At 43.2% G+C, this 15,130-nt stretch overlaps 1 protein-coding gene across 1 annotated transcript in view; it reads left to right on the top strand.

Annotated features, from left to right (window-relative positions):
• KIF5C (kinesin family member 5C) overlaps positions 1-15,130 on the top strand; it is a 71,304-nt gene that overhangs the window by 37,166 nt on the left and 19,008 nt on the right. Inside the window, exons 8-15 of the mRNA XM_017823797.1 lie at positions 586-710; positions 2,131-2,235; positions 2,558-2,706; positions 5,398-5,546; positions 8,455-8,630; positions 9,948-10,016; positions 13,527-13,733; positions 14,611-14,757. Coding sequence (XP_017679286.1) covers positions 586-710; positions 2,131-2,235; positions 2,558-2,706; positions 5,398-5,546; positions 8,455-8,630; positions 9,948-10,016; positions 13,527-13,733; positions 14,611-14,757 — 1,127 coding nt within the window. The remainder of the gene's footprint in view (positions 1-585; positions 711-2,130; positions 2,236-2,557; positions 2,707-5,397; positions 5,547-8,454; positions 8,631-9,947; positions 10,017-13,526; positions 13,734-14,610; positions 14,758-15,130) is intronic.

The following is a 15,130-nucleotide window of genomic DNA, read 5'->3' on the forward strand; positions in this document are numbered from 1 at the left end:
TGGGAAAAAAAAAAAGAATTCGGAGATGGAGGAGGAAAAGGGAATTTAAATAATTATGAACATTGATGGGAATGGGGGAAAGGTGGAGTTGGGCTTATGGGAACAGAGAAAACAGATGAGAAAGTGGTTTACTCAGTCTTAATATTTTCTTTTTGCTACTTCATGAAACTCCAAGCATAACATAATTACAATCACACTTAAAACAAGTGGAAGCTGAACTTGTAGCTGCCTGTGTTTTACCTGTGACCTGGGTGAAGGAGGATTTTGAAGTATGTAAGCAATAAAAATCATTCTGAAATTTGAATTTAAATAGTGTAGGTTTAATGAAAACTTCTGCTGAACGTTGGGAGACCTCACACAGTTGCACCAAGACCTGCCCAGCTTCTTTTTATTGCAATTATTATTATTTTGGTCGTGCTGGGAGAGAGGGGGAGCTTGTTTTGTAGCCCATGAGCTTTATTTAGGGCTCTTGCAGTGGTCTGGGCTCTCCTTGTGCTTTTGAATTAGGTGGCCATAGCCCAGCTCTGATGAAACCCAGTCCCTTGTCAGGTTTTAAAGCCATTTAAACCAAGCCTGTGATTGCAGATATGAATGAACACAGCTCCAGGAGCCACAGCATCTTCCTTATTAACATTAAACAAGAGAATGTGGAAACTGAGAAGAAACTCAGTGGGAAACTTTACCTGGTGGACTTGGCTGGAAGTGAGAAGGTGAGTTTTCCTTTTCCCTGAACAATCTTGGTGGGATCAGTGCAAACTGAGGGAGATTTTACAGAAAAATTATCTTAGATTCTCTTTAGAAGGTTATTTTCACTTTTTTTAATGCGTGGGATGGAGAAAAGGAGCAAATCTGAACTGTTGGGATGAAATGCAACCCCCCCAAAACCTGCAATCACTTATAATGGAGTGGACTTTATATATATAACTTTACATTCAGTTGTGGGTGTTTGAAAAAAGAAATGTAATTTTTATTAGACAGCTATTTTAATTTGCTTATATTCAAACATATCCTGTTTCTAGATTTTCTGTAATTATTGCACATATTACAATGAAATACCAGCAGTTAACACAGTTTTGTACCTTAAGTCTTTCTGAACTCCCTGAATGTCTCTCTTGATTGTGGTGACTATTTCTGCTTTCCAGTGTAGAAAAATAATAACCAGAAAAAAACCTTTATCTATTTGCCAAAAGAGCAATGGTCTAGAACAGTATTACAGTGCAAAAACATTTCCCAGTTCTCATTCTCATGCCTTCTGGAGTGTTCAAAACTGGTTTGAATGGTGTTTTCAGGTTGCTTGTTGGGACACACTAATTGATAACCCACGGGTACAATGCAGGAGTTAATAATGTTGATGTCTATGATTGCATTTATTATTATGTGTTAAATTAAAAGCTCTTTATGGTGTTTATAAAATGAGGGCCTACTCAGGCACTGCACTTCTCTGAAAAAATTAACTTTTATGGTTCACCATGTTTGGATGCTGTACAGAAAACCTGAAACGAGGGTTTCCTTGGTGGGTTGTCTTCTTAAAAAATACAATTATTTTCTTTTTTATGTCATGTATCATTTTTAGAGGAAAGTACAGATAGTGTAGTTTTAATTAGAGAAAAAATATGGCTTTATTCTACATTTCTGTGCCTTTCCCCACTCACCCCCTCAAAAGAGAGAGAGAGAACAGACTACAAACCCTGTTGCTGCCTGGAGGAGTGCTGGTCCCAGGACACCATCCTCGGGATCCAGTCTGTGGACAGCAAACCCTGCATTCTGGATGAGTGGGATCACACTTTCCTGTCCTGATACTCTCGGTCCACACAGGCCAAATACAAAGCCAAGATGCTCATTTTGAGTGTGCCCTGAGAACATCCCTTTGGTGTTCCCTCTCTGGATGGTCTTGGGATTGATCTCCAAGTGTGCTCAGGCGAGCACAGACTTCTCTCCCTGAACAAAATAAAGGTCATGTTGCTCTTAGAGGTGGAATTATTACAGGCCTCCCCTAACAAAAAAGTTCTCCTCCTTCATGCTGAGGCCAAGCTTGGTTTGTTTTAACTCCAAGAGCATCTTTAGCTGTTGCACTGTAGCTCTGTGTGTGCCCCCACGGCTGAGCCTGACTGTTCCTGCTCTCTTTGGTAGGTCAGCAAAACTGGAGCGGAGGGAGCTGTTCTGGATGAAGCTAAAAATATCAATAAGTCTCTGTCTGCTCTAGGCAATGTGATATCTGCCTTGGCAGAAGGAACTGTAAGTAATCCTGTTTTGTGTCGTTGAAAAATGGCTTTTTATTTATGTGTTTCTTCGCCACCCGCATCGAGGAGAAAAAAAAAAAAACACGAGCTAACATTTCAATTCAGAAGGAAGAAAATATTGGCTTTCCAGCCACAAACCAGTGACACTCGTGCTGCTCTGCCCGAGATAAGAAGCTAATTCTCAGTGATTTCACTCCAGTGGTTATCCAATCTTAGCACAATCAAAACAATTACCCCTCAGAACTGCCTCAGATCTGTTACACCTGTCACTGTTGACTCTTGTGTTTAAAATGAAATTGTTCTTGTGTTTGGATCAGAAAACCCACGTTCCGTATCGAGACAGCAAAATGACCCGGATCCTTCAGGATTCCCTGGGTGGGAACTGCAGAACCACCATTGTCATCTGCTGTTCCCCCTCGGTGTTCAACGAGGCAGAGACCAAGTCCACCCTGATGTTCGGCCAGCGGTGAGTCCTGCTGGGAATCCTTGGGGACGCTCCCCTGGGCTCTTCCACATCTTCCTGGGGCTGAGAGGGAATGAGGCAAGAAGGCAGTTAAAATAAGGAAGTTATGGTTTCTGGAGTTGTTCAAAAATAGGACTGGAGAAGTTGAGAGAACTGTCCCTTCGTTCCCAAGGGCACCAGAAAAATAAATGTTAACGTTGGCCAGCAGCTGCTCTGCTTAAAAGCCCTGGTAGGTTTTCCTGCAGAAAGTACAAAGTGTTATCACAGTGCTTTTGAATTTTATGGGGAAGGTAATGGCACTGGGCAGTTTTCTGTTGGATAACCCAGTGGAAAATGTTCCCTTTTGCTTCATCCGATGCTGCCCTCGATGCTTTTAAGAGGTGCCTTCTCCTCGAATGGCACCTCAGGGATTGTCGTTATGGTTCTAAAAAATATCTTTAAACCATTAAGGAAATGGAAGAATGTGGACCCTGGGTAATATTGACAACTTGGATGGATTGCCATGGTGGCTCATGGACATTCTTGTGTTTGAAGGATCTTAGCAAGCCCTCAGAAACGAGCAAGGACAAGATGAACGTGGATGTATCCAGGAAGAAAATTTCTCTCCCATATGTGTTCGTTGCCAATAATCATATGGAAATGCATTTGGAAAGTTTGCAGAAGTAGGTCAGGCTCATTATGTAATTACTGCTCTTGTGGTAATTGAGGAGAACTCGGGTACTTTGGAAAATTACTCATTTTGATTTATTTGTGTAATAGCAGAAAGGAAAAAGCCTAGCAGGTTAGGGTTGTTAGAAGTAGAATTTAACAGTCTGTAGGATGCAATGAATTTGTCTGAAAAGGGGTTGTTTTCCACCATCTGTAATTTTGGGGCTACAAAAGAAGGCAGTGGCCATTAACTTAATCAGGTTTAGAGCTGCCATGTGGTTTTATTTCACCATTTTATGATGAGTGATAAGTTACTGAAGATACAAGCTTCTACTTCCCATACCTGTGCGTGCCACAGAAAGTTTAAATAAACACAATAATTAACACAGCAATTAAATAAAAGGCATTAACAACTCTGAAGTCCAGCTTCCCTGTTAGATTCCAGTTTACCTTCCTCTTGGTTTCATTTCTCCTGCCAATATTCAGTAAAATTGGCCTTTCTGTTTGGCAAAATGGTTTTCAAAGCTACTTCTGGCATCCTGACTGGCAGAGCATGGAGTGATGTGATTTGATTAAAACTTCTCTGGGAAGAGGAATATTTCATTTTTCTGGTGACACTGTTAAGGACCTGAATACCATTAAAGGGAAGGTACATGACTCAGGGGTGATTACTGGTTCCTCCATTTTTCCTAGCTCAAAAAAAAAAAAAAAAAGAATTATATCACCATTAAAATAAGTGTGAGGAGAAAAATTCACCTTCACAGGCCCAATACTACTAATCAACACATACATGTCCTACTCTGTTAGTAGTGAATCAGCTTAATCTCTTTCTACTGCACCTTTACTTGTGGTTTTATATAAATTTTCATTTTAGTTTACTTCATCCATCATTAGGATAAACTTTATGGTGTGATGTTTTTTTTTCCCCCCGGTACAGTTAAATGAGTGTGGAAACTTGAGCCCTGCTTTTGACAGAGACAATATGTAAACCCTGGCCATTAGGAGTTATTTGAAAAGCACAGGGTTATTTTAAAATATTTTTTTAAGGTACCAAAACTTCCTGCAAAGCACAAACTGGTGGGAGGTTTGTCTGTTATTCCTTTGCTTACCTTCTGTTTTATTCAATGACACCGGAGTCATTTGAAGGGACTCTGTCTGAGCAGTGGAGGGCAAAGATCTGAAGCTTTCCTAATTCACAGTGATTTGTTTGGTTTTTAATTTTGCAGTGTGGCTTTGCTGTTGTAGGTGCTGTGCCTGGTTTTCTGCTTGCTTTGCATTCCCCGGCACGGTTGTGGAGGGCGGGTCGGAGCTGGGCGCTTTCATAGGGACAAAGTGCTGCTGGTTGTTGTTAGAAGGGTTTAAATTTTGGGGATGTTTTTGCCTGGAGAGGCAGTAAATCATGAGTAAATCATGAGCCAGTGAACTCCAGTGGCACAGGCATGAGTTGAGCCTCCCTCCCTCAGCCCTGGAGTAACCCTGGTACCCGGCGGTGACCCCGGTTCTCCTCCTTCCCTTCCTTCCACCCGCAAAATTGAATTTGTTTGTCTTTCAAGAAGGACAAATTTCCGTATTTGCCTCGCTGGGTTGACATCCTTTATGCTGAGATGTTGGAAACACGGCTGAGTTTTGTTGGTGGGGTTGAAGGGATGGTTGTGACGGGACGGGGAGAGCCCACGGTCAGATGCTGTGGTAGGTCTCGGGCCAGGAGAGGCTGTGAGGTGACAGCTCACCCAGCACAGCAGGAATGATAGGGCTTGGCTTTGTCCTTAATCCAAGCACACATTCCAGAACTTCTCACTCTCATAGAATCCTAGAATTTACTTGTGTTGGAAGGACCTTAAAACCCATCCCATTCCACCCCCTGCCATGGGCAGGGACACCTTCCACTAGCCCAGGTTGCTCCAAGCCCTGTCCAACCTGGCCTTGGACACTTCCAGGGATCCAGGGGCAGCCACAGCTTCTCCAGGAGTTTCCCTTTGTGTTATGGCCAAACTTTGCACTGAGATAAAAGCCAGACTGCAGCTGATCCCGGGTTTTGTTGTGCAGAGCCAAGACCATCAAGAACACGGTGTCTGTGAACCTGGAGCTGACGGCCGAGGAGTGGAAGAAGAAGTATGAGAAGGAGAAAGACAAAAACAAGAGCCTGAAGAATGTTATCCAACACCTAGAGCTGGAACTGAACAGGTGGAGAAATGGTACGTGCCAGGAATTGGGAATGGGGGAGTGTTTTTGTGATGTTAAGTTACATATGTTTAAATCTTGCCTTAAGTCACTAATTCTAAGTTCACATTCAGTTGTAGGTCAGGCTTCAAAATAGGAACTGAAAGGTGAAGAAGCAAAAACCAGGGAAACCAGCAACAGCTGTTTACAGAAGGAACCATTTAAATTCTCAAATTATTTTGATGTCAGGTGTAGAGAGTACAGGGAGGCATCGCTACTTTTGATGATGTTAATAATATTAATAAAGAAAAGGGAAAATGGCATTTTGGGGGTTTTTTTGAAAGAATTCTGCTCCTCAGGCTTGAGAATCAGTTCCATTGTGCTTTAAGGTAACTGGGCCTTGGGGTTTTTTTATAATTGGGTTTAACATTAGAATAATTAGTCCTTTATTACAATAATTGGGAGTGTCATCTGGTTGGAAGAATCACCACTTGTCTCCTTCTGTGGCTTTTAAGTGAAGTTTTCTGTTTAAAAACAGAGGAAATTGCTGTTCAGGTAGGTTGTAAAATCAAGTGTAGGATGGTAGAGAAAGATTAATTTTTTTAATGCATACATACAATTAAAGACGTTTTATTTAATCTGGAATGCTGAAAAATAATTTTGTCAAACCATCCTTACTTCAGATTTTCTATTTCACATTTAAAAAAATCAAAGCCCACACTCCAAACCAACAAACAACCCCCCCCAACCCAAAGAAACCAACCCAGCATCCCTCCCGAAATCTCCACAAACCCCTAACAGTAAAACCCAGCTGCTTTGGAGCAATTTTTATTTTTTAAAGTGCTTGTCATCCAGGTCCTGTGTGTCGATGTGCGAGCCAGAAGCATCTGAAGCAAGAACAAAATTTGTGATTTAATTAGAAGTCACGCTTTGTGCTCTGGGTTTGAACACCCTGGGTGCAGCCACTGCCTGGAAGATAATACCTGACCTTTGTGGGCTTCCCTCTCTCATCTCCCTGTGCTGTTTGCTTGCCTTTCAGATGAGATGGTTACCTCATGATTGTGCTCCCTGCCTTTCTCTGGAGGCTCCAGCACAGGGAATATTTCCCTTATCAGCACAGTGCCATTGCTATGGAGACGTGGGGCTGCTCTTGGGAGTGCTGGGATTTACAGCCTGCTTCTTCTCCCTCCTTCATCCCGTGTTTGCTGAATGTGACCACTTTTATTTCCTCCCCAGCCCAGAATCTCTTTTTTTTTTTTTCCAGAAATCCTTTCTCTGTGCTGTGTAAACAAGCCTGTCTCTGCTGTTTTGTCTAAATACTCCCCCTCCCCATCCCCCCCATCAGCCCTGCTGTTCTCGTCAGTGTTACCCAGCAATACATTCAAAATACTATTGATTTCTTGTCTGACCCTCTGCAATCCCATCCTTTGGAAGGATATGCTGTCAAAGGAGCCTCTTTACAAAGGAGAGTTTCTCAGGAATTGCATCTTGGATAATATTCCGCTGGCGTGGTTTATTCCAGAAATTCAGAGGATATTATACAAAATAAATAGTTATTATGCAATATAAAATGGTAGCAGGAAATGGGTGTGCCCAGTCCTCACTGGGGCTGGATTTCAGCAGCCAGGTCTGTGTTTTACAGGTAGGAGGTTGTTGTCCAATGAATGGAAAATTAGACATTCCTTTTGGGAGGCTCCTGATGGATTCTCCACAGCCCAAGGAGCACTGCCCTGTGTACAAGCCTGACTGAGCCCACCTTCCCTACTCTGCTCCAGTGAAATCCAACAGTGGAAGAACCCATTTACATTTTTCTCATTCATGACACAGAATGTCACCAAGCCTTTAGAAATAGGGCAAAAAAATATTTTAAGTGAAGTACATTGTTAAAGGTGACAGTGCTTGATTTCAGATCACGTCTTTTCATGCTTTAAGCTTGAAAAAAATTATTTACTGTGTTAGTTGGTCTTGCTCTTTCATGCCCTGTTTTGTTTCACTTTGGGGCCTGAATCAGCCTGTCTGGGGTTTGATATATTTGTCCTGTTTCCTTGTTTCCCTGCCAGTAGGATAAAACGGAGCCTTTTGGCCAGAGGAATGGCTGGTAAAGCTTTATGGGGCTGAAATATTGTAGCTTTTTGTGGAAAAGGAAATTTGTGCAGAAGGGTTGGCTCTAACCTTCCCACACCCTGAGCAGTGTGTGCAGCACTCAGGGGCTCAGAGTCTCCCAGCAGGCTGTGATGGGAGTAGATTTAATTTCTGGCATGAGCACTTTGCCTGTCTCTCACCACTGAGCTGCAGCGGGGTGGGAATTGTGAGGCACCACCACCACTGAAGGAAATATTCCTTGGAGACAATGATTCCGAAGTAAAACGTGCCTGGTATGCACAGACAACATCTAAAAGTTGGTGTTTGTGCTTTAATTTACGTGGCAGAAGGTAAATATTGCTTTAAACACACCTGTCTTGCTGCTGTCCTGGTGCCCTCCCATCACCTTCCAACACAGCTGGAAATCTGAACAGAAAGGGATATTTAATTGCCAATAGTCTTTAGGAAGTCAGGGCTTTTCCCTCCTTATTTCCACCTCTGTTAAACCACGGAGTTAATCCCATCTGTCCAGGGCTTGAGTGAAGGTAGAGCCAGGAGTTCAGTGTTTTTAAAGGCAGCTGCTCAACCTGTTGCTCTGTTTTCACAGGATGTTAAGGTTGGAAAAGACCTCCATGATCATGGAGTCCATTGGTGATGCATGTTTGTGTTTCCAACCATGGAGATCATCATCCTAAGGAGGATGGCCATCTTTCCACACCTACTTTTCCTTGTCCTTTGTATCCCTGGCAGTGGCATAAAGCCCTTCTTTGCTTTCCTGAGTCCCTCTCGGTAACTCTGAAGGCCCATCCTAAGTTATCCACGGTTTTGGACACCCCTCTGTCTTGGATTGTGTGCCTGCAGGAGAAGCTGTGCCAGAGGATGAGCAGATCAGTGCAAAGGACCAGAAGAACCTGGAGCCTTGTGATAACACCCCCATTATTGACAACATCACCCCCGTTGTCGCCAGCATCTCCACGGAGGAGAAGCAGAAATACGACGAGGAGATCGCCAGTCTCTACAGGCAGCTGGATGATAAGGTGGGATTTCACTCCATTTGCTGGCTGTAAATGGAAAACTCTGCCAAAATGGGTGGCTGTCTGTCATCCTTGGCCATCCTGAATTGGAAAAAATGTTGGAAAATTCCAGACACTCTTCGTTGCATCAAATCAGATCTACCTCTGCTCCCTGTGCGGTGTTTGGGGTCACTCTCCGTGAAATCAGAGCCAAAGTTCCCTTTAATTTTAATGTCTCAGTACAGGCTTTTCATCACTCCTTTTCTTCAGTGGTTTCTGTAAAATCCCTCACCAAACTCTTCTCCCCCTCACAGGGGAAAGAAAACAAGGGGGACTGCATTTTAATGTTTTTATAATGTATTAGAATTCTAAGGAAACCACAGATGCATCCCTTGGGTGTCTTTTGTTAGTGCTGTTCTAGCTGGGCCCCAAAGTGCAGGTGGCTTGTTTATTTATTTATTTGCACAGCTTGAAAGTCATCATGGGCACTTAAAGCTCTCAGCAATACACTTACCCAGGGCTGGCCATTAATAGCTTTGGCTTGTGTGAAAATGATAATTGGAGGTAAAAAAAAAAAAAAAAGGCCCACTAAAGCCATTGACCATTGTGGATGAGAGCAGCATAAAAGGCTGTCTGGAGAAAGGGGAGCTTTCATCATGAATCAATACTCAATTCTAAATTTCAGTTGTAATTAGTAGGGAAATGTCAGAGAGGAAAAAAAAAAAGCTCCTCTGTGCCCTTGTCTGTTAATGTTGGAGTTTGGCTGTTTGTGAATAGCCAGGGAGGGAGTGGGTTGTGTTTAAACCTTAATTCTGATGTGCACGAGGTCTCTGGTTACACCCAGCAGTGTGTTGGTGGCATTGAAAAGAGCAGTTAAGGTCTTCAAGAAATTACACCTATTTTTCTGATGGAGAATACATGCCCAGTAGCAATCTCCAGCTTTTACATATTGATCAGGAAAAGGAAAAAAAAAAAAAAGGCAACCATTCTTTCACTTTCCTCCTCAAAAGTAGCAAAGCCCTTTGAATTATTCTTGAGGGAACTGGCAGCAGGTTTGAGTCTTGCCCTAGAAAACACAGGAAGAAAATTTGGTGCATTATTGCAGGACTATAGGAAATGAGATGGCATTTAATCCCCAAAACTACTCCAAAATATCACCATTTATTTACATTTTCTGTGTAGTTCTGTGTATGTATATTTTTCTCCCCTCTCACACCGCTCCAAGGTGCACAAGGTTTGCTGTATTAGTTTTCCTTCTTTTCTAGAAAGAGGAAATAAAAAGTGACCAAATCAGAACAGTGAAAAGAAACTAAAAAATCTCCAACCCTTTTTTCGTTGCAGGACGATGAAATCAACCAGCAGAGCCAGTTGGCTGAAAAACTAAAGCAACAAATGTTGGATCAAGAGGAGGTAAGCAAGTTAAAAAAAAAAAAAAATAAACCAACCAAATGAAAAACTCTTACATTTTCCTCATGAGCCCCTTGTTTAGTGATTCTGTCACAGTTGTTCATATGAACTGGCTAAAATTCAACAGGCAAGAGAAACCTGTGTGTCAGCCAGGTTTAAACTTCAAATTTCATAATACTGTCAGAAGAACATTAAACCTTGATAACTCCTCATAATAACAATCCATCCTGCTGGGAGGTGCTGCTGGAGGTCCAAGGTAGGAGTGTGGCCAGTATTTTTCACTTCCAATGTGGTTTTCAGCATGTCTGTGCCCTCTCAGGTATCCAGACACTATGGACTGCAAGGAGTTACAGATTTCCTGCTCTGACTGTATAAAAATTACTCCTGGTAATAAATTACTGATGTTCATGATTTTGGGTAATTAGGGACAGTAATGGGAGAAGCCTGTGAGATGGAAAAATTGATTATTGGTGCTGCCACAGGCTTGCTTTAAAATCTTGGATTGCTCACTTGTAACGTTTGATTTCATTGTCTCTGTCCATAAAACGAATGTTTGTTGGTTTTAAGACAGGGGAAATATGATCACTAAACCTACAGTCAGGTTATTCCCTGGTCTGTCATTTGTTTACAAGAGGATTTGAAGATGCAGAATGAGGCAATAACACTAAATCACCAAGTTGCCCAAATGTTGCTGTGATATTTCTTAGAAATTGCTTTTAGGCTGGCGGGAAATTGGATAAGGGCCATCCAGACCCGGAATATAATCCTGCTGTGGGAGTTCATCCATCACCAGTGTTCTGAAACACTGCTCGCTCTTTTCAGGCCACACTGCTAGGATTCTCTAGGAGTGTCTCTCCCAGCTGCCCAGCTAGAGCACAGCACTGTTCTGGCTGCTTTTTTGGGGTGTGAAACCTCTCTTTTCATGGAAAAATCCTTCAGTCCTTACCCAAGCCCTCAGAAAGGGTTGCCAGGGCCCCCTTGTCATGTCTGAACATGGCTGTTACTCGTCACTCATGACTTACCTGCCACCTTTGGGGCTTGTCCTCTCTGCAGGAGTCACCAGCCTTATCTAATTCCATGATTAAGCTCCTCATGCCCTTGCCACAGCTTTATTTGGCTGCCCGTGCCTGTGGCTACACAGACACAAGAGCCTTTTATGCCTTCTCAGCACCATTATTTTCTGATGTGTGTTGTGGTTCTGTTTGTGTCATCTCACCTCTCCCATCTTTTTCACATCACTCTTCTCACCCAAAGCTGATTTTAAAGCTTTATTTATTTATTTTCTGATGTCTCATTTTTTGGGGAAGATGTGTATTCCTTTGTGTTAGCTGGTTGGGAGCAACTAACACAATTATTCCCCACTCTCCACGTTCCATACTCGATATCACACCTAGAATATGAACCAGGTTTTCAGTGACCCCTAATCCTTGCCTTCCAGACCACTTTCCCCCCTTTTTTTGCACATTCCTAGCTTTGCTGACTTGGGAAATCTCTGCAGCTGATGTCTGACTGCTTGTTCAGAAGCTTTATCTGGTTCATCTCAGGAGCTTGTCCGTCTCTTACCTTTGAAAGCTCACGTGATATTTCATTTTTCAAGGTGTTTTTCCACCTGCTCTGTGGGAGGGATGTACCTGCTCTGTCCTGGAGCTGTGACTGGCTCAGTGATACATGAGCTGAGAGCAGCTGCCTCACTCTGCTTCCCCCTAATTAACCAGAGGCCTTTTTTCTGCTTGATTAAGCCAGCAGGTTAATTATAAATCTGAGGCCTGCTGCAGATGGCATTGGGCTGATATTGGTGTCTTTTGGTGCCTTTTCAGCCCTGGCTGCTTCTTAGGGTGCATTTTTTGGGGGGTTCTTAATACTCCACCCTGCACGTCCCATGCTGTGAACAGATCCATGAAGTGCTGCAGCCATTGTCCCTTCCCTTTGTTTACTGCTGATCCTTATAATGTGTCATTAATGGCCTTTGAAAATCTCTTTTTTCCCCCCATAATATCAGCAAGAACCTTCTGGGGAGCCATGTTTATGCTCTAGGTGATGCACAGCACTCCTCGAAGTCACAGCAATATCCACACAGAAAATTTCTTAAGTAAATGTAAATAATAGTTCCATCTGTGTTTGGCAGAAAGATTATTTTAAGCTATTTTGTTGTTTAAATATTTACATGCCATCTGGCTTTGGCAACTCGGTGGGGTTTTTCCATAACGTGAGTGCACTTCTGAGGCTGCAGCATTACCAGAGAGATAAATTTCCCTTACATCTGAATCCTCCCTGCACCACTTTTTGGGCATGTGCCAGCCTCTGGAGCTGCCTGCCTGGTTCCCCATTTTCCATTAGAACTCTGAGCCAAAAAAAAAGGAAAAAAAAAGCCCTGTCTTATCTGACATTCTGCTTTTTGTGGTCTGTTTTAGAGGGGGGGTGACAGGTCAGGAGAAGTCAACCCAGCTCAGTTCAGCAGGGCAGGTTTTATTGCACTGTCCTAGAAAGCTTCAGTACAGCTCTATTAAACTAATATATGTATATATGTTAAACTAATCCATACATAGGAATGCTTGGAAAGAAGTGAATTCTATGAATGTATGTCCAAACTTTGCTGTTAGGATAAGCAGGAAAGCCTTCTTGTGTTTCCTGCACTAGTTTTATACCTTATTATTCTCTATTTTATGCGAAGTTAAGTCCTGATTTTGTTATTATTCTCAGAAGTACAATATTAGTATTAAATGTTAGGTGGCACCTGTTATTTATTTTCATGTCATTCTGCTGGTGGGTCTGGGTTTGTGCTGAGAACCCAGGAGCTGAATTTCCAGGACTTCAACATCTCACTGAACACTGGTTCAAGGGCAAGGGAGAGGACCATGCAAGTGACCTCAGCCCTGTCACTGAAACTCCAGCATCTCCCTTAGCAGTGTGCAAAGAGTAGATTTAATAAGTTTTACCAATTGGAAATACTCACTAGTCTGTGTGAGGTCAGTATTTGCTTCTTTAGTTAATCTTCTCCCTCAGCAAATACATGAGCAGCTAATCTGTCTTCAGCATCGTGCCTCAGATGATAACTGAGAGTAATCATCTTAGGTTTGCTTATCAAAATATTTCTTTAATGCCCCAAGGTCTCTGAGGCTGCCTCAGAGAGCCCTTTCCCTTGGCTCAGTTGAAAGCTCTGAGTCTGTGTTGAAACATTTCACTTTGTGTTTTTTGGTCCTCGCCGCAGCACCATATTGAGGGCAGAGGATTTCTTTGGAGCTCTGATACTGCTTAAAATAAGTTTCTCTGCCTCAGTCTTGTGTCATAATAGGATTTGATAAAGATTTTGTTGAAGTTCAGAGGTTTTTTTGTGCTTCCTTCAAATACATTGATGCTGAAGCTGGTGCTGTTTCTGGCAGAGCAGCAGGATTTCTTTGCTCCTGCTTTCTCTCTTGCACACACATTTTCTCTCCCTCTGTTTTTGCTCTTTCCAGTGTTGCCTTTTGAGTGAGCTCTTGGGCGACTTAATGCTTCTGTGATACTTCTTTCCAGCTTTTGGCCTCCACTAGGAGGGATTATGAGAAGATCCAAGAGGAGCTGACCCGTCTGCAGATTGAGAACGAAGCGGCGAAGGACGAAGTGAAGGAGGTCCTCCAAGCCCTGGAAGAATTAGCTGTCAATTATGACCAGAAATCCCAGGAAGTGGAGGACAAAACAAGGACCAACGAGCAGCTGGCTGATGAGCTGGCACAGAAGAGTGTAAGAGCAAGTTGTTTGAAGTGTTGGTTCCCTCCTCACCCCCCCCAAAGATTTCCACGGAGGTCCCCAAAACCTGTGTCGTGGTCCCCCAGCAGCAATCAAGATCCACATTTGCTGATGCTGCTTGTCTCTCTTCTATCTTAATTAAACAATAAAATTAAGGTAATGCAGGCACTTCTCTGTGGAAGCTGGTGGCAGATTGTGGCTCTTGCAGCCCCTGTGCTTTGCACACTCTAACAGTGACTGAAATGAATGTGAGCCCTGGCCATTCTGTGTTTTGGGTGTTTGAAAACTCTTATTGTGCCAAGAAGGCTGTGAAAATCTGCTTTATGCAAATGGCAGCATTCTGGGTTTTTCTGGACTCTGTACTGAGAGTCAGGGCATCTCAAGGAAGGGATCAGAAAAAATAAATCAGCTTTTTTGGCTGATCTTAAGGAAAAAATCGGAGGGAAATCAAGATTGGTTTATTAGCTTAATGCGTCCTTTTCCCTTAATTCATTACACAAAGTGATGAAGCTCTTGTTAACAGATATATTTCGTTAAAGACTTTGTTATCTACTTCAGTAGAACAGATTAGTATGAAATCCATTCGAAAAAATTGAATTTTATATCCTTCTATACCTATTTCTCGGTGATTAACCTTCTTTGATGTATTATGCAAATAAGATTCTTACTGGATTTGCTACATTTAATACATGTAAAGTAGCCTTGGTAGCAAGTGAGTTGTGAAAGTGGATTATGTCAAGGTGGAAGGGGACGTGTCAGCACGTTGTGCCACGGGCACGTTCAGGAAAATACAAGACAACACCACGTAACCCAAATGCCACGTGAGAATTGGTGGGAGAGGAGGGTAACCCTTCTTTTTAAACCTTCTCAGAGTGCCCTGACAGCGACCCAGAGGGAGCTGGGCCAGCTGCAGGAGCTCAGTAACCACCAGAAGAAGAGGGCGACAGAAATCCTGAACCTGCTGCTGAAGGACCTGGGGGAGATCGGGGGAATCATCGGAACCAACGACGTGAAAACAGTGAGTTGGTTTTGCTGCTTGTCCCCCACACCTCCTGCAGTGTAAAAATGCTCCATCTGATCATGGAATCACAGGATGGTTTGGCTTGGAAGGGACCTTAATGATCATCTCGTTCCATGGGCAGGGGCACCTTCCACTAGCCCAGGTTGCTCCAGCCTGGCCTTGGACACTCCCAGGGATCCAGGGGCAGCCACAGCTTCTCTGGGCAACCTGTGCCAGGGCCTCCCCACCCTCCCGGCCAGGAATTCCTTCCCAATATCCCATCTAACCCTGCCCTCTGGCAGTGGGAAGCCATTCCTTGAGTCCTGTCCCTCCATCCCTTGTCTCAAGTCCCTCTCCAGCTCTCCTGGAGCCCCTTTAGGCCCTGGAAGGG

Source organism: Lepidothrix coronata, unplaced genomic scaffold, assembly GCF_001604755.1.
Source record: "Lepidothrix coronata isolate B3197 unplaced genomic scaffold, Lepidothrix_coronata-1.0 Scaffold105, whole genome shotgun sequence".
NCBI lineage: Eukaryota > Metazoa > Chordata > Aves > Passeriformes > Pipridae > Lepidothrix > Lepidothrix coronata.